Here is a 26,239-nt window from a genome sequence, read left to right as displayed (position 1 = left end):
AATTGAGATTTTTTAACGTATGATATTAGTAGCCTATGTACCGTAATTACAGTACCATATCATGGCAGGCTATTGCTATCGTGTCATGAACGATTTTTGGAAAATGTTCTGCATACGGTACTGTAAAATCCAGATTGAAAGTTATAAACAAACAATTTTGTATGCCCATTCCTCAGCCTCATGTTTTTTTCTGGTTTACTACTGTAGTGTATAGGCTAAGATACGTGACTTGATTTTGTTAAAGCAATCTATAGGATTGGCCTAGGCATACTTCAAATTGAATAATACAAACAAAGGGAAGTGAAAAATGGCTACTGCTTCAAGTGCAGATGATTTTAAAGCTGAAATTACTAAAATGCTGGAAGAGTGGAATGAAAGCTATCGGGATGAAAGTTATAACCCTACCCCTTTCCTTTTAAAGTAAGCATTGTTTGAGTGACATTATGATGTCTACTTTGTTTAATACAGCTTTACCACAGATAATTATCCTCTAAATGTTGATATTATATCTTAATTGAAATCAGACAGTGACTTATTGACATGTGCCCCAATATTTAGCTGCAATATGAGACTGCTGTAGTTAACACTTTTACCTGAACCAGTTTTTTGTAATATGTTTCTGTATGCTTTGGAAACACATATCACCAGTTTCTTGAGTTTTTTTCAGTATATGACATTGAAAAACATTTTGGATAGTCAATCTTGGTGACCAGGTCTGCATTAGTATAATAAAAGTCTGTTAGCTTACTGATAAAACTGTATAGGCGTAGCTTATTTCCAGTTTACTTGTAGGTTGTCAGAACGATTTGAAAAAGAGACCGAAGACTTCCACAAGCAAGATCCTGATCCTTTTGATGATAGACATCCAAGTATAGTATTTATATTTTACGCATGTTTACGAAGTAATCTTTTTATATAACTTGACTAACTTTTCAAGATTCTCATATACGGTAATGCATTGAATTTTCTTAATGCAAGTTGTTTAACGTTATGGCAAATTTGTGAAGAAAGGCGTTCTTCCCGGCTATCAGCACAAGGCTGATTACTCACTAGCACAGCGAGCAGCAGTAACGCTTCGCTAACCAGAACGGTGTAGCTTCCACGCTAGCCATAAAGACCTCCAATTAAACGTTTAAGTTATTTTGGCAGCCGATTGTAGCATCGAATAGACAGCGATAGACACGTGTTTCGCCCATGAGGCTGGGCTCATCAGTATCGCACCGTATTCTTGCCACTTGTCAGTGTCAGTGGCAAGAATACGGTGCGATACTGATGAGCCCAGCCTCATGGGCGAAACACGTGTCTATCGCTGTCTATTCGATGCTACAATCGGCTGCCAAAATAACTTAAACGTTATGGCAAATTGTTAGTATGGTTGTTCATTAGTATAATATTTTTTTTTTTATCCAAGTGAATAGTTTTTATCCAAGCTTTTTTTTTTATCCAATTTAAACCTGAGCTACTAACCATAAGCCACAATCTATATGCATCTTTTGACTAAATCTAGTTCACTATATTTAAGTATTAGCTCATCAAAATTTATGTGCGTGTCTATACAATTTTTGCTTAAGTGGAGTACATTAACATTAAAATTCCTTTGTACTTGCAAAAAAATGGTTAATTTATCAAGTTTTACTCCACCTATAATGTTCTTGGCAGAGTTATTAACAGCTTTAGACATTTTTCTCCTTTGAACACTTAAACAGCTCACTGGCTACGTATGTTTTTTTTTAGTGTATGCTGCTCCTAATTGTATGCTGGGAAAGTTATTGAAAGTTGTCACCAAGAATGATGAGTTCTTAGATGCTCTGATCAACAAATATCTCAAATCACATAGCGGACCAACAACAGATAAAGAATCTGGAGAACCAAGGCCACCACTTTCTGAAGTTGCTGCTCGTTTACTGCTAGTCATCATGCCAGGCTTGGATGCCCTTAGCATGTTTCCAGAAAATGTAAGCCTATGTAATGTTATAAAATTTTCTTTGAAGGTGTTATTTTTGTATTAAAAATACTGCAAGCCAATGACCCTGTTTCAAATATGCAGTTTAGCATCATCAAGTTGTACCTATCTTGGTTAATGTCAATAAATTTTTTTGTGATTTTGAAGGATAAGTGCTTGGGTTATGATACTTGGAATATTGAACTTCACTTTTGATACCAGAGTTTTTAATTTTATCAGTACCTTAGTAGTAGTAGCACAGAAAGCTGCAATATAATTTGCTGTAAATTATTAGACAAGAAAATGATAACAAAAATCATCCAGTCAAGCTTTGCGAGGTAGAGAGTTTAATTCTCATTGTTTCAAATCGATCTTCTTTTATATTGAGCTACATAAAATTTTTAACAAAATTTTTTGTTGTTAATCAGTGCAGTTTACTTAAATCAATATTTTTTTGTCAATTTTTGAATTGCGTTTTAGAGACTTTACTTATCCTTGCTACTTGTTTTCATACAGTCAGAGATTATGCCGATCCTCTATCGCTGGGCCATGAATGGATCGGAGACATTGCGAACCTATGCCACAGGAATTCTTGCTTTCACTGCTGAACACCAAGACATCAACAATAAGCACAGTGGCGATAATGCTGCATTGGTAGACCACCATTCATTACTTTTACTGCCATTTCATAATTTAGTTTCGGGAGAGAGTTTGCTTTTTTATACCAAAGGCAGGCAAGACACAACAATAACACAGGGTTGAGCATTACAACAGTATATTACATATTTGCAATAGTTCAACATTCAAACGTTTTCGACGTTTTTCGACTTAACTTAAACATTAAAAGTAAAAAATAAAATCAAACTAGGCAGCCTGCTGCTGTTGTATTGTGCTTATTCAAATGTGTTTTTCTAATGGTTTCATCTGATGTAATAATACAATTCATTTTGCATTTCGTTTTTCAATTCAGTGTTTAGATCAGTTATTCATTTTCATTGTAGATATGATAAGCAGTTATTTTTTGTTACTTGATAAGGGCTAACGTGTGTATGGCCGAAAACGTTTGTAGCTTATAGTTCTGTTCAAGTTTAATCGATTATGTTAAATGCCGTGTGGTTGCTTGGTTGTATATGTCTGATGTAATAGTTTTCAACCTTTCAGTTTTGAGTTTTGACACCAACCAACTTCTGCACTGTCACTTTACTCTTTTAATCCCCACTTCATTTGTATATTAAAGTTTTTGTTTTATTAAGTTTACCATCTTGGCAACTTATTTCACTTCTGGTCAACTTAAGGAATAAAAAAAGGTTTTCCACCGTTGCAGCCACTGAGCAATCAAGAAAGATGTAGGTTTTTGAGTTCCTGATGTTATTTTAATGTGAAGTCTGTCATGAAGTGTTATTACCACATAAAGTGCATTGAACCTACTCTCTTTAACTTACTTTTTTGAAAACACTTTTCATATTTTAAACTGCCCTGCGTCTAATGACAAAGTTCTCTTTTTTAAAGCTAGGTACATCACATTTCATTTCAATCTTGAATTGTACGGTGTTTATGTGGTCTAATTCATTCGATATTTTTAGATACCAATACTATTGAAGAGGTTGTGGAATTACATTTACCCCGGCAGTTACGAAGATGAATCTTTCAAAGATGCTGCAGACGCGTCACAGCTCACAGTTGCAGAGCAAAGCACGCAAACCGTTGGGAAGTTTGAAAACGACAAAACGGTGAAATCCAGCAGCTTGCCAGCGAGAGTGCCATCGCCGAGGAAAAAGCGAAAGTTGTCTGGAGACTTTACAAACAAAAACAAATTCCGAAAAACAGAACAGAAACTGAAAGAACTTTCTTCCAACGATTTAGTTGTCGAACTCCCGCATGCGTCACAGTCCCACGCCACCTCGTCGCCTTCAACCAGTCGTCAGAGAGTTGACAGTGAAAACGTGATTCACACTTCCAGTGAACTGATTGATCTAAGTGAATGCAGTAACAGCAGCTGGTAAGCACTATGTCCGTAGGAGGTCACCGAAACGCACTAGTCCGCATGCATAAAAATAGAATGTTTTTGTATACTTACATTACTTAAGCAACCACAAATGGTGACTCAGCCCACATATTTTACTATTGACGACTCTTGTAACATGTATTCTTGAAACTAAACTTTTTAATTATGAATTTTTAGTTGTCCGTTTTTTGGGTTAACTACTGTTTCATAATTTTGGCTGGGGCTTGTCCAAGTGTGCTGCCAAAGACTTCGAACTAGCAATCTAAGCAGCGCTATCTTGTGCATCCTGTTACTAACATTGCCTGCATGTGATGCAGGTAAAAAATTTCTCCTTGTGTTTTAGGGCTGAAATGGCTCCAGTAGTGATTGGATGCAGTTATAGTCTGGCCCCTCCTCTCTCCTCCAACACTTGTCAGCGATGTATTCTTAATCTTTTAATCCCACTTGGTAAGTGTCGTGTTTGTGTTATCATTCCAATCGGCCACCCCCACTAGTGGGGAACAAACCGACGATGGATTATGATGATGTGCCATCGTGCCTCTTTTTCGACTGGTTTATCACATAATTCTGGTATGTTGAACTGTCGCTGTATGCTGAACGCTGAATTTTTTCAGGTGAATATCAAGATTTCCTTTCGCATTTTCTTAATTACGAAGCCATAGGTTTAGTCTGGTACTACTTGGACAAGAGCAATACTAATGACGGGCTGATCACGTTCTCTGCTTTAAGATTTCTGGCTTCATTGCTTTGTCACAATAAGGTGAGGCACTGCAATCGACCGTTGTTGTTGTCTAATCGTTTTTTAAGAGATCACGCTTCTTGCTGGTAGTTGAAAAGAAAGATCTTCAGTTACCCAGACAGCAAATCAACCGCTGTTTTACATTGATTCAACGTCATGTAAAACAGCGCTTGATTTGTTGTTTGGGTTGAGATATCTTCAAAAGATATCCTCATCCACCACTATCGCTCAGATTGCTGCCGCGTTTATTGATGGAAACGGGGTCCAGAGATTGCTGTCTGTTCGACGGCCCTCCATTGGAGCGACGGGGGTGTCACTGTGCATATATTACCTCGCTTTCAATCACGATGCTATGGAGCGCGTCTGTCAGCTACCAAATAAGGTGAGATCAAATATCTTGTTGGTATTGCATCTAGAAGAAGTTGTCTTATCGTTTCAACGTTGAAACGACGTAAAAACCTACTTTTGCTGGTTGGGCTTGAGGAACTCTCCTTGTTCTTCTTTTACAAATATTTCTCTGGAGGCTTAATTGATTCCAAACCTTAAACATTTGTTAATAACCTTTGGTTTTCAGGTTCTGTTTGACTTGGTGAAGTATGCGACTTGGCTTCTAGAATGTTCTCATGACTCTGGCCAGTGCCACGCTGCCTTGTTTTTCAACATTTCCTTTCAGTTCCATGTTATTTTGAAATTATTCGACCAAAGAGTAAGTGTTTTTCAAAGTTGCGTCAAATTTTAACAATATAAAGTGTCACTTCGGGAAACTAACGTTGCAAAAATGTATTTGATTCCCCAGAATGGCCTGCGCTATCTGTTAAACATGCTCAGCACCCTTCCAATCATACGACTCGACGAAAGTGAGATTTCAAAAGAAGACCAAGACTCCTACAGACAAAATGCAAGAACTGCATGCCTGGCGCTTAAAAAGTACGTGATAACTACGTCATAACGGAACAGGGGTGGATCCAGTATGTAGCCTTAGGGGGGAGGGCGATTTCATCAAAACCCAATGATGTGTAGTAGGTCTACCTTATTTCGACCTTACAAATACGCTTTGAATAAAGGTATCTTTCTATGCTTTAGGGGCCAATCGCCCCCCCCCCCCCCCCGCTCTGGATCCGCCACTGCAACCAAATTACCATAACCGTATTGGTTTTACATTGAAACCTAACGGCCGTGTGGGTTGCTTGCATAGTTATCCTCACGCTCATTAATAGATACATTTTGCTTTTGGAACAGGTATTTTGAAACTCATCTTGTCATCAAAGCCGCCAATGCAAAGGAAGTCTTAAAAATTTCCACCCCTGAGCAATCGTCTTTGCACAGTTCATCGAAGGTACGGTTATAAGAAAGCAACAATTGCACAGCTAGTCTCATTGTGCATGGGTGTCTGTTGCTATTTTAACAAATGCATCTTAGGTTTTCCATTACAGGTTTTATTGATTTGGCACTTTGAATTGTTTACCTATCGATATTTTATTATGGAGTGTGAAAAAAAAAAAAAAATAGCAACCTCTCAAGCATACGCATCTCCATTCTCCACACACAGTGATATTGGCATGACTTCACAACACTTCTTACTTGAAGAAAAAACACTTTAAAAGGCATTGCCAACCGCAGTGGCCAACTGTTTTGAACAGTTAGATAGTAAATGTAGTTAGTAGTTCTGGTAGTTCATTTTCAGGCATGTGTTTTTCTTGAAAAAAAAACTGTGTGTGAAGTCATGTCGATTTCATTATGTGTGGAGATAGGTGTGTTTGGGAAGTTGCTGATTTTTATTTTCACTTATATTTGCAAGATTTGGTTCGCTTTGTAGAGAATTTGTAATTTTCCACCTCAAGTGCTCAATCTCTTTGGAATTTGCAGGTAATCGAGTGCAACCGCGAGAGTGTTCTAGAATACCTGGACTTCCTTCTCGACTTTGCGCATCCTCACCCGAGGCTCTCCGCTTCCTTTCTGAACACCTGGTCCGCTGTCCAAGCCTTCATGAAATTGGACGGGACAAGGTTATTGTTAAGGGTATGTGGCATGAGTATGGGTCTACAATTCATCTTTTCTTCAGTTGGCCTCAAACAGCGAAAGTACAGATTGCGAAAAGCTTAAAAACATCATTTATTGACGCTAAACAGACGAAAAATTGTAACGAACCGTCGTTTTCAACGTGAAAAGAACTTTTTGTCAAGTCCCAGTCAGATAAAATTAACGTTTTTACTTCATGTACAAAGTTAAACTTTGCTGGCAGTTTGAAAGGATAATGGCTGTGAGTTGTGTTGTGTATGGAAAAAGTTTTTTTGAAGTCTGACTCTTTCCGGCACTGTTTTGTAGTTGATCGCCCTGGCTTGCGATTGGACCAATTACAGCGGCCGAGCTGATATCGTTCGCTTTGCCCTTGATTGCCTCGCAGTGGTCACCCTCTCCCACAAGGCGCAGTTGCAACTTTGCGAGCTCGTCAACTTACCCCCATCGCTCACTGAAGAGACTGGCATCAGGTATTAGCTAATGAACCACCTTGGTACTGTTTTCCGATTTATGATCTAAATGAGATTGTTCACTAGACATCACTCTATTGCAATGCTGTGTTGGCTTGCAGAAACATGATTCTATCTATATTCTATATCTTCTCATATACTAGACTTGGAAGAAGCCAGTTGTGTCTGCTTGTTGAAATGTCAGAATAAACGTCGAGAATACTTAACCTCTTGCTAGTTTATGATTAAAAACGGACCACGCTTGAAATAAATATGACTTTGATTTCTGGGACAACGAAACTGCAATTGCAAAGCTGCAGCAGCATGCATTCTAGTGAACACGGCTGTGGAGTCGGAGTCGGAAGGATTTTGGCATGTCCGGAGTCGTTACAGAAAAGGCCAATTCCGGCTTGATACGAAACGATGAACAATAAAAATTTTGTTTGCAATCTTTTTTAAAATGGTTTTTCATGTTCTCTGTATTACTCTCTTAAACTTTAACAAAAAATAAAACTGTTTGTTCTTGCCAGTTTTTAGAAAAAGTTGCCGTTTCGATTGCAACTTAAATGAAATTAAATTTTTAAAAAATGAAGAAAGAAAGACTTAAAAAACTAACAACCCTCAGAAATCTGGCAACAGTGAAGCCGGAGTCGTATGATTTTCGCCCGAATGCACAGATCTGATAGTGAAATCGTTATTAAGACTTAACTTGATGTTGATTCAGCATTGTGCTTGGTGTGGCGGAAGGCGACGCATACCTCGGGCCGGAACCTGAAGCGCAGAAGTCAGCTCTCTCAGTCATCGTCAACTGCCTGTGTGGTTCGCAGTTTAAGGTACCGGTTTGGAATTCGTGTTGTCACCAAGTTTCCAGCCAGCACATCAATTCTTTTTTACATTGATTCAACGTCTGTGAACGTTGAATCAGTTTGAAAAGTGACTGACTTTCTGGGTTAGCACATTAGCTCAACGTTGAAACAATGTGAAAGACTGACTGGCGTGCCGGTTAGGTATCGGTTATCGATCTACCCAGACAACTAAATCCGTCATTTTTGCATCAGTGTAAAAATGACAGATTTTGTTGTCTGGGATAATCGTCATTTTGCATATTTTTATAACCATGGTGAACTTTTTTTTAAATTTCATTAGTTTGACGGCGCAATGGGGAAAGTGGTCAACGGGACTCCGCAAGCGAGAGTCGTCAGCAAATCAACCGACGAAATACGAGAGAAGTTATGGGAGAGCGCCAAGACAAACAATGGGATTAAGGTTTGCTTCTCATCGTTAGACAGTTGTTCTATTGAAGTTGCTGCAGTTCGTGTGCTGTAATACGTCACTAATTTGGAATTGCTGCGCTTTTTATGACTAATCTCTGCTTTGACAGCCAAGTATCTTGGTGTCTTGTCATCGAATTTTCGAGATAGCTAAACTGCTGTACAGATTTTAATCGCGTTGTGGGACTATTATTTTCTCATCAAACGAAGAGCTAAGTGAGTGTGATTCAATTTCATTTGTCAGCCTGCAAATAAAAATAATCAAAATATGCTTTCCAATGACAGCAATGAATTGTTGAAAAATAAATGCGTTAGGGACACTGAGTCAATTGCAAATAAAAATCAAACCTATTCGAACTTGGTTTAAATTTTAATCCATTCGGATAATTATGAAATTTCCTTCTTTCGCAGATTCTTCTCAACCTCTTAATAGCTACCCAGCCATTGTTTCATGTGGACGACATCAGGCTGTTAGCTTGCAAGGTAGTTATCGCTGTTTAGTCATTCTTACTATTACCGCATTGATCATTATGTTTTATTCAGGATATGATTCTTGTTAATTTGTATTATGGTGTTAAAATTTTCTGATGAATCTTTTATGGAAAAAATAATAGAAATCTCCATTGTACGGTTTTTGTTTTCTAAGTAGCTTCGTTTCATCATCGAGTATAAGCTTAACCTCGTCCACTTCGGTGGCTGTATCTGGATTGGTGTTTCGAAGCCTCTACAAGTGTTCAAAGCCTTTAAAAATGCGCGAAACTGCCAGAATGAAGCTTCAATTTAAAAGATTCGTCAGCTCGAAGAGAAAGAAGCCCTCCCACAATTGTTTCAAACCACGTGGTATTTTCAATTCTTTCTATTCGACTTCCAGGCTCTGTGCGGCTTGTCGCGGTGCGAGTCAGTCAAGCAGATCATGTCAAAACTACCAATCTTCAACAGCGGTCAGCTGCAAGCGTTGACCAGGCAACCGGTCATGCAGGATGGCAGGAAGCTGCATGTCCGCTTCTGCAAATACGTTGAAGAACTTACAGGTGACGCTAACTTCCCAGACAGAAAAATCCGTCATTTTCACATCGATTCGACGATGAGTCAATGTAAAAATGACAAATTTTGCTGTCTGGGTTGTATTTGATACAAAGCTCCAGCACTAAAGTTAAGTTGTTAATACTGTTTCAACTGTAAAATTATGTTCGTTTTTTTTACGTTACGTTGTTTATTTCTACAGAAAGAGTATCAGGAAAGCCAAGCACTTTGAACATGGACCTTGATAGTTTACGTAAGGTAACACTCTTGTTCCGTTTTTTCCTTTTTCATTGAGTCTTCATGTTCCGCTCGCGTTGTTTTTATCTGAACATCTCTCCTCCAGGCTCACATCGTTTCTCAAACTATTATCCGCTACGACAACCAGGAGCTTCTCCAACTGATCCACAATCATCTTGTCTGGTCCGGACTGCACTCCACGGCAACCATGCTGACCAGGGAGGCGTCACTCCACATCTCACCAAGCTCCTCCACTTCCACCTTTTCTACTCCTAAAAACTCCATTCGCAATGTAAGAATTTAAAAAAAATGTGAAAATTTATGTTATTTTTGTGCATTTTCATGTAGTTACGTGTGGAAAAATTATACTTGGACTTGGAGTGATGAAAAGTTAAAAAGTTTTTGATGTTGCTTTGCTTGAAAGTTCGAGAAAAGGATATTATTGAAATCTACACAACATGTAAAAGAAAAATGTTCTAATAGAGATGCAATAGAACTGATCCATGTGGTTATCCAAAACACCGTATAAAACTTCTTTCAAGTTCAAAAGTTTTCAAGGTTCAGTTTTTTAGCCTTTCTTTACGCTAGCTACATTTGCACTTAATTGAACTCTCACTGGCATTAAATCGATAATAAAGCTCGATTTTTGTCTTCTGCGCAAGGTCGGAGCGGGCGGGGATGCTTCCTTTGTTTCACCACACACAAAGCGCATCAGCTTCAGCAAAGGGACACACGCCCAAGGCCAAACCCCCACGCTGCCCCCTCACTCATCTTTGATATGTACCCCAACCCATAAGGTAAGCTTTACTAATTTGGACAAGCTGACTCTAACCCATCAAAATTTGATGTTTTACGTCATTTCAATGTCGCTGAACGTTGAAGTGATGTAAAAACGGCAACCTATCACGACTCAAATTGTCTCTTTACAGAAAAGTAAAACCAAGTTCAGATATGAAGTGAACCCCGGGAACGAGTTACCCGTGTTCGACTCTAGCCAGTACAAACTGGCTTCCAACGGCAAGGTGACCGTCATGGAGCCCAATGATGTCATGGTGGATGCAAGAGGAGGATCATCTGCTCCTCCTACGACGCTCAACACCATCGTAGCCGGATACCTGCAGAACCAGCACTCCCATTGCAAGAATCCCGTTGTCACCGTCCCCGAGTTTTCTCTTGTAAAGTAAGATCCTGAAGGCAAAGTTTGCTCTTAAAACTTTCTGCACAAAATATTAATTTGAAAACGAAGTGTTTCGAATCATGAGACCAATCTGAGCGAAAAAATGAACAAAATCTTTTCCTATGACGTAAACTATGACCCTTTCTAGCCGGGTGGTGAAAGCCCTGGTACGACTCTCCAAAGAGCGCCGGTTTTGACACCGCTCAAGAGCATGCGGCTCTGTAAGAGGACACTCAAAGGCATACCATGAAGGTCGACGCAAGGATTTGCTTGCTTGCCTTCCCGTCCACTTAATCCGAATCTTTAACCACTAGGCGTAAGTCTTGATAAAACAAAACTATCTCCTGACTCGTGTTTCTATCCAGCAAAACTTAATGCTCCTCCATCTGTGCACGCAGTAATTGAAAAAAAGATTTAAATTGATTTCAGGCCACATTATTGTCCTGAGCCGAGGTACCGCATCGAGGCCCCTTTCAATGTCTCATCCCGGTGTATGCGGAGGCAAACCTCCCCTCCGTATGGAGGCATAGGTGGGGCTGGATTTGATAGACAATTCATCTTCAGCAGGTTAGTGTTGGTCTTTCACAATTTACGCACAACGTGATCAAAGCTTATTTCTGTTTTTTTTTTAACCCAGACGTTTAAGCAACGTCTCGCTTAGACTCTGTCTCGATTGGTTGGTCAATGAGAGATTTTTTTCCACCGTTAAATTTTCGATTTGAACTTTGCCATTGCAAATGACGTGTCAGTTCCATTTCTGATGCAGTGCGTTGATGATTTTGTAGATTTCGTCCTCATCTCGTGTTTCGAGCACCTGAGGAAAGGGTCCCGTACAGTTGTTGCGCATTCACTGTGAGTACACCAGTCTAATCAGCAATCATCTTGCGCCATATAGGTTGTGTGAAAGAGATTTATTTTTTGTAAAAATTATAAAAGTATTTCATTCTCTCTATCAAACATGAAAATAAGATTTCTTTTGCTACTCATGGTTGGTTGGTTGAGTTTTGAATCTTTATCCTCGGATTGACAAAGTCTTGATATGTTATTCCTGGTAGTTTCTCATACTTGTAGAAGCTTTTGAGGCAGGGCCGGTTACCGAGATTGACAGAGTGAAGTTTCCGTTTGTTGAAGTGTTGTTGCCGGATAATTACTCCACCCACTAGCTGCCGCTGAATGGAGAGCAGTCCTTGGAATGCGTTGCTCAAGCGCACACCCCCAGAGTCGAACCAGCGCCACTTGATCTTGATGCTTCTTCGTTCACGAAGTCACACGCTAACCAACTGAGCTATCGGGGCGGACTCATTCACGCCTTTATCAAACTGCAAGCGGAAGAAATTTTTGAAAAGGATTTTTCAAGAAAAAATTGACGTGTATTTCAGCAATTCACTTCTAATCCTGCAAATACTTTATAACTTTCACTGAACTCATGAAATTCTTCTCAGCCGGACGGTGCCAGCCTCGTTCTCGGCAACTTCCAAGGTGACGTCACCTTCCACAGTCTCCTGAGCGACCAGGATCGGGTCGTGGAGGGCGCGGCCGGATCTCTCCTTGTTAAGATCGAACCGGCGCGGGATGGAAATCGCCTTCTCATCGTGGAGGAAGGAGCCTGGCGTTGCGTGTCCTCTCTTCTCTCGCTGGAGTTAGGGGAGATTGTGTGAGTGTAACAACCAAGTTTTTCCTAGTAGAAAATTGGCACTTTTTACAACGATGTGAAAATATGAAAAAGACTAATTTTACCGACAGCGAATCTGGCTGAATGAAGCTCTCTGCGTATTATTTTTGTGAGAAAAAATATGGCGTGTAACAGTTTTCACGTTCATACATGCGTTCAGATTGTCAGAGATGCTATTTATTCCCGTCACTTAAACTCTTGATAACATAAAATGATAAAACATTGTTAATTAACATTGATATAACGTTTATTTGAGGTCAACACGAAGCCGGGGACCAGATTTTGTCAACTTCAGTTTTTCGCAATCCATTTTTAGTTGCGACTTTGAGCATACCGACATATACTGTACTTTCAGATTAACCTATCAAGATGCTGACTACGTCGAATTTTCGAAAACGGTTCAAGACAAAGTGATTGGGACAAAGAACTCTACTGCTACCGTGAGTAACTGAGTATCTCAGCTTTGGTGACTATTAAAGTTTGCAAAAAATAATCATTGATCAAGAGTCCGTGGATTGTTGACTCGTCGTCATCGTGGCCCTCATTCACAACGAAAGGGTGTTTTTTAGTGCCTTTATTTTTGTAGTCCAAAGAGCAGCGGACTGATAGTCTTACGTCGCCATTCCATTGACCTAGGGATTTTAGATCATGGGGATGCGAGACTATATCCGCTGTTGGCTTATCCGCCACACTAGACGTTTTTTTTTCTGATTCAGAAAATACTGTAGTTTTTATGGGTTTAACAAGAGCATAGTGAAGTTGGTTTTTAAGTAATTTAAGGTTTTTTGTTGAAAGCAAGTAGTGAGACGTAAAAAATGGGCAATTGATCCTTCTAATGTGGCCGGAAAAGCGAAGCTACGCGTCCCGGAATGCGATGTCCCTACAGTGACCACTTCTTCAACAGGTTGATCAAATGATCATGTTCGATCAGCTGTGATCTCCCATATGAACTGCCTCCATTTTGTTCTGTCTTTTGTTTTTATTAGTGCTTCTGGCATGCTTTTTATGTGACCAGTGACCACACAAGCATGTAATTTCATAGTTTCGTTATGATGTTTGTTTCATTAAATAGTATGCATGAATTTGAAGTGAAATGGTATGATGTCATGCGATATTTGAACAGCCACTGATTTACAGAGCAACAGCAAAATTGCAGTGAAAAGAACTTTACCGTTTCAACAGATTTTCGACGCTGAAACCGGGCAGCGCGTTGTCGTGTTGCAACGCCCTGAAATGGCCAGCCACTATTCATCAAATCGAGCCACGTTTTCACCAAACGATGAATTGGTCTTGTCAGATGGACTTCTGTGGGATGTGAGAGCAAGTGCAAACCGCCCCATCCACAAGTTCGACAAGTTCAACGCCACAGTATCCGGTGTCTTTCATCCACAAGGCCTTGAAGTCATCATCAACACTGAAGTTGTATCCTTCACATTTTCGTTGTATGTTAGAAAACGCAACAGCGGATTCAAACGCAAGCTTTTTTTTATTGCAAAAGAATTAAGCAGCAACCCAGACAGCAAATCAGTCGTTTTTTACATTGTAAAAATGTAAAAATCGACTGATTTGCTGGCTGGGAATGTGTAATGTCAAGTTACATTTTATCTTCATCCGGATTCACTTAGCTTCCTTAACAAGCGATGACATCAGTGGGATCTAAGGAACTACCATCTTCTCCACACAGTTCCCAGCATTGATCAGTGCTCGCTGAGTTTCAACAACGATGGGACGATATTTTACGCAGGTGATATGTCAACTGCATAGTTAACTTTAAACCAACGGTTGATCTTCCATATTTTACGCAATTTTAACAAAGTAAAAACGCATTTAAATACAGCTCGTATTATTTTGGCATATTTTTTTAAGTCTGATTAATTTTGTGCTGTAGTTTTAATAAAAAAGGTTGAGCGAGGTTCGTGTCTAAGTATCGTATGTCTTCATACTTTTATGAAGCACCTTGTCTTTGCTAATTTAAGTCTTTCAGAAAAAATATTTTTAAGGCTTCAAATACATTTTTATTTTTGGTCTAAAACATAGGGCTCGCTTACAATTTGACTTAATCAGGAGCCCTATTTTGACATAAAAGCTTCCGAAATCACATTTGTTGCGTGTCAAGGTTAAATCCAGACAGAAGAGTCGTCATCACGTATTTTAAACAAACACTTTCAGCTAAAGAAACGAACGTCGACCAAAATGACCTCGACGACGAGCAGTTATCAACGGACTTCAATACATTCATGGCCATCGACGCTCACATGTACAAACCCCTGAGGGTGATTGACACCAAACACAAGATATACGACATTGCTGCAGATAGAAAGGATTACTATGTTGCGGTCATAGAGGTAAAAGACCTGTTGCTAACTTTGACTAAAACTTGTTGCTACCGTGACATGTTCTGGATGCCACAATTAGCCAACACAGCCACTACATATTTAACAGCTTTCACAAGGGAAACTCATGAGTCTGTCTGGTGGTACTCTGATCTTTTTTGTATTTTATCTTCGATTTGTATTTTCAGAAAGGCAAATAAAGCACTTGTTTCTCAATTGTCTTTTTTAATTCTTTGTTACTAATCCATGTTGGTCTAACATAGTCTAACCATTTAGTGCGTCTGTTTCAGCGTCAGAATGAAGCGGACCAGTACGACGAGTCCCCGCCTATGAGCGTGTGTAGACTATACGAGGTCGGCCGCGTCAGAGGTCAGGAAATACTAAGGTTTTAATTGCTCTCACGTAAGATAATCGTGACAAAGCAAAGAAATAACCCTGACAGAAAAATCCGTTATTTTCACATTGATTCAAGGTCTAGATCGTCGTGAAAATGGCGGATTTTGCTGTCCAGGAAAATAATTGAAAGACATGACGTTCATCACCACACACCCATGAAATCGTGAAAGCCGTGTTCCAACTTCATGGCACACGACTGAAGTGATGCTTAGTTTCGCTATGCACTCGCTGATCTGTTATGTAGCGATAATATCGTCGTACTCAACAATGGCACTTCTGCAGGCGAAAGTTTCTGATCGAGATCTTGTTCAACCCTGGCATGAAACCAATTAAGCGTGTTATTTGAGTTATATCACAATTACATTGCAAATCGGCATTATTGCTGTTACTGATCTTGACGTTTGCGCCGTGCTGATGTTGTTTATTAAAAGATACCTTTATGACTCTGTGCCTGATTTCACCTCTCCAGGTGAAGATGAAGAAGATGAACAGGAAGAAGACGGACCCGCGGACGATGATGACGATAATAACGACGATGACGATATGAGCTTCGACGATTTTGCTGATGATGATTCCTTCAATGAAACCGGGTCCGGCTCCTCCTATGACACTCCTTCCTTTGCGGTCTCCTTATCCAGTGAGTCCTCCTACGGTGGCCGCAGGAGGAGGAGACCCCGAAGAAGACATTTAAGGGGAGGAGGATACGATCGCTCAACGGATGATGAAGAATGGTCGACGATGAACGGTTAGTGAACGTGTTTTCATTAAATTTATTGACTTGGATTTGTGAGGCGAGAATAAAAAAAATTCACAATATTTCACTTTTTGAAATCTCTCCTTCACGGGAACTTTCATGCTGAATAACATTGTTCGCAAACGGTTCTTAGCCAGAACGTTCTCTCTTATATAACCAAGTTCACTTTCGCAATTACCAGCACAAGAATTTATCATTGGAGTTCTATTTCTCTTCGCAGAGAGCAGTTCGGGAAGCATTCACGAATCCGACGAAGATTTCGCCAACGACGTTCGGGCGGCTCTCGACAGTTCGGATGGTGGCTGACGAATGCTAAGAGATTAAAAAAAAATTCTATCTAGGTTAAAGGACATCTTCTAAATAAAGAATAGTGCTGATTTTTTCCCTTGGACGATGTGTGTTGGTTGAAATGTTTAAATCCTTTTTGCAATCAATGGTGCAGCTTGGGTATGCGGAACGACCTCAGTTTTTTTTAGCATGAATGTCGAACTGGGACGCGAACAAATTTCTTGCCGACGTTTCCAAAAGCGAGTTGGTGTAGTTACGTTTTAGTGACAAGATACCTTTGTCCTAGCCGTCTTTTTTTGCATTGACGACCTCTGCAGAATGTGGAAATGAACAATTGCCTGCTGGGCTTGAACAAAGCATCTTGTGCCGCTTCAAGAAATGCGCCAACATCAGTATTTTTGTGGTCAACCATGGTCTATGGCTCACCGCATAACGAAGCTAGACGCCTGAGCATTGCTAAGCAGTTATAATTTGGGTGAACTTGTTGATTTTAAAACTCTTTTTACAGCCCGCGCAAGATCGCTTTTTGTTCCCAATCAAATTCAGCATTGTAGCAATGTTAAGTAGGTCAAATGGTCTTTTCGCCTTTTGTGCCTGTTGTGTTTGACGTCTATTCTTCACCGGCTTAGCGAAGTGACGAAATCTACTGCCTGTTTTTGTTCTTGTCAATTCATTTACGTTTTTTCGCAATTGTAATAGACAATACAAGTGCAAATAGCCAAAGCTTTAGCTGGTTTTCACATACATTTTTCAGGACAATTTGCAAACTGAAGACCAGATTAGCTTCGTTCTCTTTTCAGTTTCATTCTTCTGTTTTGAAACCAAACTTTAATCTGCGAAAAGGGAAGGTAGTATTTGGTTAGTTTAAAATAACCAACTGTTTTCATTAGGCTAACAAACCACAGCAAGGCAGTTGAATGAAACGATGTCGCCTGGTATTCTAAAACTGGTAACGGTGGATTACGATCATTTTATGGTCGCGAATCTTGAAGCTTATAAACTAGCTGTACTTTTCAAAAAAGTTTATTATACGATTGTTACTTGGCTCCACCAAAGTCCGATTGGAGATTGTGATACGGAAAGAGAAATGCAGCAAAATCAGTAAATAAAAACAGTGGGTTGGTAACTAATAAAATGTATTTAAAATTTAAACAAATTAGTTATCAAATCCCACAGTTTTTATTTTCTGATGTTATTCGTTTGGTTGCATCCGACAATACATGGATCCTAGTGAAATTTATGATTCTAACGTGAAGAAGCCAAGACAGGTTTAAAGACATCAGAATTACTTTGTTATTCAAGATAACTAGTGAATGGAATAATTCCCCGGCAACAAGACTTCAATAATCGGAAAACTTCACTCTGCCAATCTCGGCAACAGGCCCTGTGTCAAAAGCTTTTACAAGTATGCGAAACTACCAGGAATAACCAATCAAGGCTTTGTCAGTCCGAGGATAAAGATTCAAAACCTGTCTTCACATTGAAAACATCAAAAGAGCGGATTTGCCATTTCTCAAACAGATTGCCTTAAAACCAACAAAAGATAAACAAACCTGGCGCTCAGTGAGATTAAGTTGCAGAGCCAGCTCGTATCTCCTCAATCGAGTCAAGTAGTGATTCTCAATGAAGTCCTCCTCAAGCTGACAAATCTGTGACTGGGTGAACGATGTGCGCTCCTTCTTGCGCTTACGTCTGTTTTCTGTAAAGTTAGATAGAAACAAATCTAAAGCAATAACCCAGCCGACAAAAATATCTGTCCTTTTTGCAGTGATTCAACGACTCTAGACACTTCAATGTTTAAAAAACGGTTTGGGTGTTGAAATTTGGTCCATGAAACTCTCCCTCATTATCAGTCATTTTATATTTTTAGTTGACAATAGCTAAGTTGATAATGCTCAACAGAAACGTACAGTGTTTTTATAATTCATAGGCTACTTCATTGCTGTACCGTACTGCATAGCGGACGTGTGTTCGACTATTCTAGCCTATTAAGTTGCGAACTTATTCACCGATGTTAACTGGGCTAACATTAGTAGCCCAAAGCTCCTCTCCTACAAATAAGATTATGTGAGTCTCACTGGTGAAGCCACCGAGAACTTTATGTAGATGATTTCCTCAATTTTTCCTCAAAGATGCAGCCGCATGCTCTCAACAGACGTCAAACTTACTTCTGTTTTAATAATGTTCAAGACTAGGCTACTGATTTTCGGGCGCTTGTTTGCGCCAAAATATCTACAAATTTTATCGCCTCTTGCTGCCTTTGAACTTGAATCCCCTTGGTAGCGGATCAGATTATTCTAATAGCCTAAGTTAATAAAACCCTTTTGGTGTTGGCCAAACGCAATGGTGCTCCGGCGTGTGAAGATAAAAAGATAAATTGCTTTTGTAGGGGGCCGTTAATGCCTACCTGGAAATGAAGTGGAGGAAACCTGACTGTCTGAGGTTGAAGCAGGAGGAGGTGTGAATTCATTGCTGTCGTGGTGCCATTGTGGCCGTGAGATTTGAGGAGTCTAAAATTTGATATAGCGAATAGAATAAATTTACCAAAATCTCCTAATAAACTTTATTTGAAAATAAACTGACCATGATCTTCAAGGCGAATTTGCATTTTCTTTATTTAAACTTAAAGATGCAGGTTTTGTGAGCTGTTCTACAACGAAGAGAAATTTTTACCTCGGTCTGGTGGAATGAAAACTCGTGGAAAGGTCTTTGTTGATAGAAAGGCTTGCCGTTGTTTTGCGGAAGCAAACAATTATCTAGAAAAAGTAACACAATGACTGTAAAGAGCACGTAGGCTGGACACAATTTTACGTTAAAAAATTGCTGTATGCCTACATCTTTTTGCTTGCGACCAGTTGAAAAAAAAAACATAAAACAAGAATCTTGCTTTTCTAAGCTTTTCTTTTTTGGTCAAAACAAAAGCATATGCAAAAAATCTAGTTGAAACGAAATCTAGAATCTTTCTTGACGAAGAAGTTTACATCAAAACAAAATTATATTTTTTGCTGAACACATAGGCTGCGGCCTGCTTATAAGAAGGCCCACCATAAAAAATGTTTGAAGCGCTCTGTGGCCGTGATGAGGGGGTGGTCTTGTTTCCAACCGGGTACATTCCACTGTAGGCCTACGCTAACTTATTTGCGGAAATACCATATGAAATAGTCTAGTTGCCGGTTCCTCACAATTTGTTTCAAATATCTTGACAAACGGATAAGCCTACAGATAAAAAAAAGCGTTTGCTCATAACTAGACAATCAGGGGCGTACCATCCTACTGACTATTTGTTGGGTGTCAACTTGTAGGCTACTTTTTTCAGCACTCTCTAAGCACATAGCTTGGTTTAGTCTACTCAGCGGTTTTCATATAATATCCAGTTACCTTATTTTGATATTATCTGAACAACCATTAACCAAACTAAAAACCAAGCGGGTTCTGTGTTAGCTTACTGAAACAAAAACGCACCCAAAAAGATGGACACCGTAGCCAGGGCCGGATTAAGGGTACTGTAGGCCTAAGGCTGTTTACTACAAAAGGGCCTAATTTTGCAAACCAAGCTACACAAAGAAATAAAAATGCATACATGAAAAACTGAAATTATTTACTGCAAAATAACATGAACATAACAGAAAAATGGCTAATGATGGCACATAATTGGTTTTGGAAACAAACACAATTTTTATTGTCAAATTTGAAGCACATGGAAAAGATTTTGGAAAGAAAGAAATGGATAGTAGGTAGGGGAAGGTGAGGTAAGTTGAGCCAGTGGGTAAGTTGAGCCACCCCCTGTAACTCGAAAAATAAAAATCGCATCAACTTTCTACTGCCACCTACCTGACCGTTTATCTTATATGGAGCTGTTCTGTCAATATTATAGTTCTTTGTCTTGTAGAAAGACAGAAAAACTGGTTTTAGTGATTTTGGGAAGTTTTTTGAACTTTTTGAAAAAAAATATTTTTTGAGTTTTACAAAATGTCTGTGGCATTCACCAGTATTGATATGTCTAACAGTAATCACTAATGTTAGCTTATTCAGAAACTATTAAAGTGAGGTTGCTGGCTCATATATGACTGGAGAAATTTCCGTTTAACTTTTAATGGCGGCCTTGAGGTAAGTTGAGCCAGTGATGTACAGGTAAGTTGAGCCGGTGGCTCAACTTACCTCACTTCAGCTGCCAGTGTTAAGTGATGATATATGTAGTCATTAAATAGATAACAAAGTGTATTTTACTTTTTAATAGTCTAAATCTCTGGAAAAATAATTTGTCCATTGGTCTATTGAAGTTTAAATTTATTTGTAGTGTAACCTGCAGCCTACTAGCAACATGCAAGGGAAACCCCGACCTGTGCATTACATTGGTAAAATCGAATGCTTCAATGAAGATGGAGAAATTGAGGCAAATTTTTTAAGAAAAGTGCCTGGAGAGTCCGAGGAAAAGTTGTCCTTTGTCTGTAAACAGACGATGAGTGTGCGTTTCTTAAAGAGGGTGTCATTAAAGCTTCCTCACACGACCACTTGGAGAAACTTTCTGCCGTCAGAAAAAAGTCCGGTTTCCATGCTCTCTTGATCAGTGGCATATGGAATAAGTTTAGATCTGACAGACAACGGAAATTGATTTAGAAAATTCACATTTGGAGGTTTATTTAATCAGGATTGTGTATTAATTCATCGCTTTATTTTCTGTTTTGCAGCTCAGTTAACACGATCTGCTAGTACTACATTGATTCAACGTCTGTTGACGTTTAATCAACGAAAAAGTGGCAGATTTGTCAGCTGGGAAGTGCGCAATTTCCAGTCGAACTGTCACAACAAAATAAATTTATCCTTTCACATGTTGTTCTTTCTTCCTGGTAGCAGCTATGTAAATTGCTATCCAACCTGTCTTCTTTCTTACTTTTAACTCAAGTTCCACATGTGTTGAATGAAGATTTCATATTGTCAACAAGAGACTGGATCAATTGTGAAGTGGAATAGTCACTGCACACTCTAATACGTCCGTCCGATAGATTTATCACATCGTACTTAAGAGCGCAGAAGAGCTTGGTATAAATACGGCACACTGGAGGAACCACATGTAGAACACGGAGTGGCAAAATCACACCTCCACGCTCCGTGACTTCATACCCGACGCCGATCTCCGTCCACCAGGGATGTCCCTCGCAAGGCTTGCGTGGGTCAGACTTAACCGCCTGCGAACTGGCGTCGCCTGCTTTCGTTCGGACATGCACAAGTGGTGCCTGGCTCCTTCATCAGAATGCGAGTGTGGTGCCACGGAACAGACCGCAGACCCAGGCCCGGAATTAGGGGGGGAGGGCAGAGGGTGCAAGTGCCCCGGGCCCCCCGACTTTTAAAGGGCCCCCTTCGTGGAAAAAATGTGATTTTTGTGTTGTTTTTTTTATTTCAGCCTTTGAAGTTTCTACCAAATGCTATGCAGTGCTGGATTAATGCTACTGTATGCGTAGAGGTGATTTTTCACGCCGTAGGCGCGAAAAATTTTTTACACGAGAAGCTCCCCGATCTAAAAGTGCCCTGGGCCCCCCATCAGCTAAATCCGGTCCTGCGCAGACCATGTCATCCACTACTGCCTAACCCATCGGCCTCCACACAGTGCGCATGGTCTGAGGGTCCTGGACGATGAGACTGCTGAGTGGCTGAAGATTTCCTGCCTTCCAATCTAGCCTGGAAAGATCGCTCATACGCCATCATCATCATCACATCGTAAAAGGCCGAACCACGTTTCGCCAAGCGACGAAAACACGAGTTAGTGAATAGAGAAAAAATAATGAGAGATTGTCGCTCAAGCATGACAGTGCATCGCAATGATGACGTCACCATTGCGTCACAGTCCATGTTACAATTCGGGACACATAGCTGGGCAATAATTTCGTGAACATACTGTATGTATTGCATAGCATTTTATATGTAGGCTACCATCGCTACAGCTTTTGTTATTGAACTTAAATGAGTGGCTCAACTTTCCTCATACCCCGGCTCAACTTACCACGTGGGGTAGGTAAGTTGAGCCAAAATGACGTAATGTTTAAAACATGTATTTTTTCAATATTCTTATGAGTTATGAAAAAAAATTTTTTGTTAAATTAAAGCCAAAGCATCAACCATTATGCTGCCACTTTCACTTTTATTGTAAACCAAGCGGTTTTCTTACTGGAAGCGTTGAAGTAAAAAGTGGCTCAACTTACCTCATCCTCCCCTATCTATGGTACGGTAATACTTTACCTAATGACACTCTAAACCAGGAGTTTTCAACCTTTTTTCCACCGCGACCCCCTCAGAGCAATCCATGTTGTCTCTCGCTCCCCATAAAAGCATTCAACAAAAGCATATTTAATGCAAAATTGAAACAAATTTGATTCATGCCGACATCCAATTATGTTTAGTTTTGCTGTTTCAACGTAAACTTCCGAAACGAAAAACGTTTTTTTTTGCGATATTATTACATTTCCTCCGATTGTTATTTGCGTTTTCTATCAAGCTTGGCTAGATAGGAGAAAAAATAATGAGAATAATTAATCCACGCTTTCGCACTTTCACCGGTTGAATTTATTACAATCTTTTATAGATTTATTTAAATCAATTTCAGTAAGATGGCTGGTGCTGCATATTTTTAAATATTAAGTTTGTAATTGCGTGCACCTGTTACTGAAAGAACTTTCAAACAAAATAGCCAACACTAATTTTTTTCAATGCCATTGAAAACGATACTGAGAAATCTATATTTTGCACAGGATTCTACATAATTTTGCTTTTTTGCCATACCGTTGTTTCTGGTTAACTTTAGTCTGCACAAAACAATGTACAAGAACTTGGTGAAAAATATCAAATGCTTTCCTATAGTTAATTAAAGCCTTTGCAACGTCTGAAAGCTTAAACGACATAATAACCTCAAGTAGAGGAATGGGCGATTGCGAAAAAAACACAGGTTTTAATCTTTTCTGGCAAAAAAGAATTGAAAATAATACACTGGAATTTCAAGCGCCTCGCATACCTCCGATAAACAGCTCGCGACCCCAAGGTTGAAAAACCCTGCTCTACACTCAATTTCGGTAAAAGATGCCCCTACGTGGTTTTGGAAATTAGCTCTTCATATGTATTGAATCAACTCAGTCATTCGTTTTTAAGCAAAAACTGTATTGTACTGGTACTGGCTGGATCTGTATCACTATCAGCCTTACAAAAATTGAGGGCCGAATTTTTCCAGGGCCTAAGGCTATAGCCTTATTAGCCTAATGGTTAATCCGGCCCTGACCGTAGCCTACGTCATAGCGAAACACCCCACCCAAATATTTCGTTCAAAAGTGATAATTGTTGAAGTCAACTGTTCCAGTTTTTTTGACATTTCGGTAATTTATCTCAAAGGTTACAAGGCTAGTAAACATCCGCTTTGGAGCTTAGAGCTGCCACGACAATTACCCAGGGGCGCAGGAACGATTTTTGACCGGGGGGGGGGGGCAAGATTACGAAAAAAGGACACTTTTGTTTACTAAAAGGCCAATTTTTTTTCAAGTTTTAAGATAAGATGTAGCGATAGTGCTAATCTATCAACTCACTATGTATTGAGTAATGATAGCGTACAAGTGTCCGGTATACAAAGAATGCTATGTTATAATGATGTAACCTACTGTCAAGCCTTAAAGCAGCCGGCGGCCATGGCCGCTAAGTAGTGCTTGAATGACCGCCGGTGCTACCTCCTCAATCGGCCAAGTTTGGCCGCCGGTCTCTTCTAGCTAATTATTTAATTTCGCAATAGAATGATCGTAGATTAAATTGTCGAAAATATGTAGTATCAAAGAGTGACGCAAAATTAGGTCAGCGCGTCATAATCGAAACTGTTGCATTGTGCGGGAATATTTGTTGTTGATGGAATATATCCATCTGCAATCACCAGCGCTGTAGGCTAAGTCTTGTTTGTAATTCCCGACATTTATTTTAACAAAGTCTTAATCCGAAGTGCTAATTTACGTCGGCTGGCAATATTGTCGTTTTTATGTCGATTCGATGTTGTCGGACATTGAATTGTTGTTAAAAAGGAGAACTAGATTAGTTGACATCCGAGGGAAAAACATTTTTTGATCATATTTTGCAAAAATTATGCTTCTTTTAGTAATGTCCTTCACATCATTGAAACACTTATTTTATTACCTTGCCGTCATCGTCAACACATGTCGAAAGTTGTTTTTCGTTGCTAAAAAGAATTCTAGGGGAATGGCGAACTTCTTTAAAATCAGCCACATTGGAGACACTCCTGCGAGTGTCGTTAGAATTTAGGTGGTCCCGCAGTACTGGATTACAATCCCGATAAAGCAGTTATTGCGTGGTGCAACGATTCTATTGTAGGACGTCGCCCAGGCCCAGACTTCAACAACGCTAAGTGATCATTTTAGCATTGTTGCAAGTTTAATTCTATTTACTTGTGCTATCGTTATTTTGGTCTCCAAGCACGCAGATTTGGCCGCCGAGAAGGAGCACCCGGTAGGCCACGATGGCTGCCGGAAAAAATGAGTTTTAAGGCCTGTACTGTGCTGCAAAATTTTGTGCCGTAAATATTATTTTGAGGCAAAAATGAATAATTATAATTAGGCTAAAAGCGAATAGCAGAAATTGTTATATTGCAAAATGTGCAGTAGCTTACATGACCTTAAAAGGGCACCAATGCCCCCTTAATTTAAATTAATTGGCACAAATGCCCCAATTAATTTTTTCATATAGCCTAACTACGGACTACTTTCAAAGACTTGTTATCAAGCCTTCGCATTCTCCAACTTCCAAAAGTAATCTTCAGCAAAGTTGTTTCAAAATTACTTTAAATGGCCACATAAATTGGAGTACTTTTCTAAAAAAGAACGCTCACCATCACTCTAAAAATAATTTATCAGGATCTACTGGCTCCATCCAGCTCTGCGTTTAAACCTCCTAAAACTTTTCATGGAACAAGGAATTTATGGTTCCAGGTTATAAACCAGTTTTAAAATGAAATTATGCAACAGACAACAAGCTTTTTTATTTTACAAAACGTACTTAAGAGTCAAGAGAAAGTGGTTAACGTTTTTAAATTACCGTAGTCTTCCGTACGTAACTTTTTCGTGATAGTTATTTTTTTGTTGTATTCGGTATATTACTTAGTTTAAGTTACCGGTAGGCTAATAGTAATAGGTCACAGCAGTTTATTTTGGTTTAAGAAAGCTTCTAGAGAAGGATTGTTGCAAATTTATGCTGGCTACTTTGAACAGCTGACACGTGTGCTGTCGCCAAGCACACCAAATATATCTACAGGCTACTCAGGCAAAAACCACACACTAACAACAGTGGATCAAAGAGGTTAAATTAACTTACGTTCGTAGTTTTCATCACATTTTGCACTTGGGGCTGTGTTGAAAATACTTTGGTCGCAGTGATTGGTCAAGTTGAGGCTATATTCTGAAGTGAACACGTCGTCTTCACCATACATTCCAAACTCGAACGCGTTGAGAGCCATTTTGTTTTATAAAATAACATAAATATTCTTTTTCAAGTCTTCGTAAATCTCGACGAATTTTAACGTCACAGAGCTGCGCAAATTTACACCATCACCCCGCTTCATCACCGAGCTGCTGACACGGGTGGTTCCTTCGTAACTGACCAGGTTTCAATGGCACACAGCAATAAATAGAACAACTGTGGTGAAAAGGTGACGACGTCCAATGCTGGCAGTGACGTATCACAGTAGCCGTCTAGAAAAGTCAAGCTTTCTAAAAATAGCAACGCAGTCATTGCCATGCAGGCATGTAGACTTACGGAAAACAACCGAATGCGATTTCAGTGATTCTTTGTGTACCGTCAACACCTTTTTTGCAAAACTACAATCAAATTTGGATTGCATTTTATTTTTGCATCACAATAATACGCTCTAAAGTTGCACTGAAAACACACGCATGCATTC

General features: G+C 39.5%; 2 protein-coding genes across 2 annotated transcripts; one reads left to right on the top strand and one right to left on the bottom strand.

The window, feature by feature from the left end:
• Positions 1 to 211: 211 nt before the first annotated feature.
• LOC145781892 (DDB1- and CUL4-associated factor 1-like) lies at positions 212 to 17,021 on the top strand. The gene is made up of 31 exons (XM_082593577.1): positions 212 to 420; positions 793 to 869; positions 1,735 to 1,955; positions 2,459 to 2,596; positions 3,526 to 3,941; positions 4,291 to 4,394; positions 4,562 to 4,707; positions 4,919 to 5,068; positions 5,261 to 5,392; positions 5,483 to 5,613; positions 5,926 to 6,022; positions 6,553 to 6,705; positions 7,012 to 7,175; positions 7,879 to 7,987; positions 8,301 to 8,420; positions 8,837 to 8,908; positions 9,297 to 9,456; positions 9,651 to 9,706; positions 9,792 to 9,977; positions 10,348 to 10,482; positions 10,615 to 10,865; positions 11,292 to 11,429; positions 11,648 to 11,714; positions 12,305 to 12,516; positions 12,890 to 12,974; positions 13,717 to 13,956; positions 14,185 to 14,278; positions 14,704 to 14,879; positions 15,158 to 15,236; positions 15,733 to 16,008; positions 16,238 to 17,021. Exons 1-31 carry the CDS (start codon positions 308 to 310, stop codon positions 16,321 to 16,323), a joined length of 4,584 nt encoding a protein of 1,527 aa, XP_082449703.1. The 5' UTR covers positions 212 to 307; the 3' UTR covers positions 16,324 to 17,021.
• A 63-nt stretch (positions 17,022 to 17,084) lies between these two features.
• Positions 17,085 to 25,795, bottom strand: LOC145781694 (uncharacterized). Its single transcript, XM_082593366.1, has 5 exons — positions 25,654 to 25,795; positions 18,979 to 19,061; positions 18,713 to 18,815; positions 17,859 to 18,004; positions 17,085 to 17,138 (listed from the first exon to the last, which is right to left on the bottom strand). The coding sequence occupies exons 1-5, from the start codon at positions 25,793 to 25,795 to the stop codon at positions 17,085 to 17,087; spliced, it is 528 nt and encodes a 175-aa protein (XP_082449492.1).
• Between the last annotated feature and the right edge of the window lie 444 nt (positions 25,796 to 26,239).

Source organism: Aplidium turbinatum, chromosome 13 (genome assembly GCF_918807975.1).
Source record: "Aplidium turbinatum chromosome 13, kaAplTurb1.1, whole genome shotgun sequence".
Classification (NCBI taxonomy): Eukaryota; Metazoa; Chordata; class Ascidiacea; order Aplousobranchia; family Polyclinidae; genus Aplidium; species Aplidium turbinatum.
The sequence above is the reverse complement of the archived record's forward strand: the minus strand, read 5'-3'. Positions and strand labels throughout refer to the sequence as shown.

Coding starts and splice junctions, on each gene's coding strand:
- LOC145781892 (XM_082593577.1), top strand. CDS start 308: ATGGCTACTGCTTCAAGTGCAGATGATTTTAAAGCTGAAATTACTAAA. Junction 1,956..2,458: donor TTAGCATGTTTCCAGAAAAT/GTAAGCCTATGT, acceptor GTTTTCATACAG/TCAGAGATTATGCCGATCCT. Junction 14,880..15,157: donor ACTATGTTGCGGTCATAGAG/GTAAAAGACCTG, acceptor CGTCTGTTTCAG/CGTCAGAATGAAGCGGACCA.
- LOC145781694 (XM_082593366.1), bottom strand. CDS start 25,795: ATGGCTCTCAACGCGTTCGAGTTTGGAATGTATGGTGAAGACGACGTG. Junction 19,062..25,653: donor ATGTGATGAAAACTACGAAC/GTAAGTTAATTT, acceptor TACTTTTTCTAG/ATAATTGTTTGCTTCCGCAA. Junction 17,139..17,858: donor TTAATCTCACTGAGCGCCAG/GTTTGTTTATCT, acceptor CCCTTTTCGCAG/ATTAAAGTTTGGTTTCAAAA.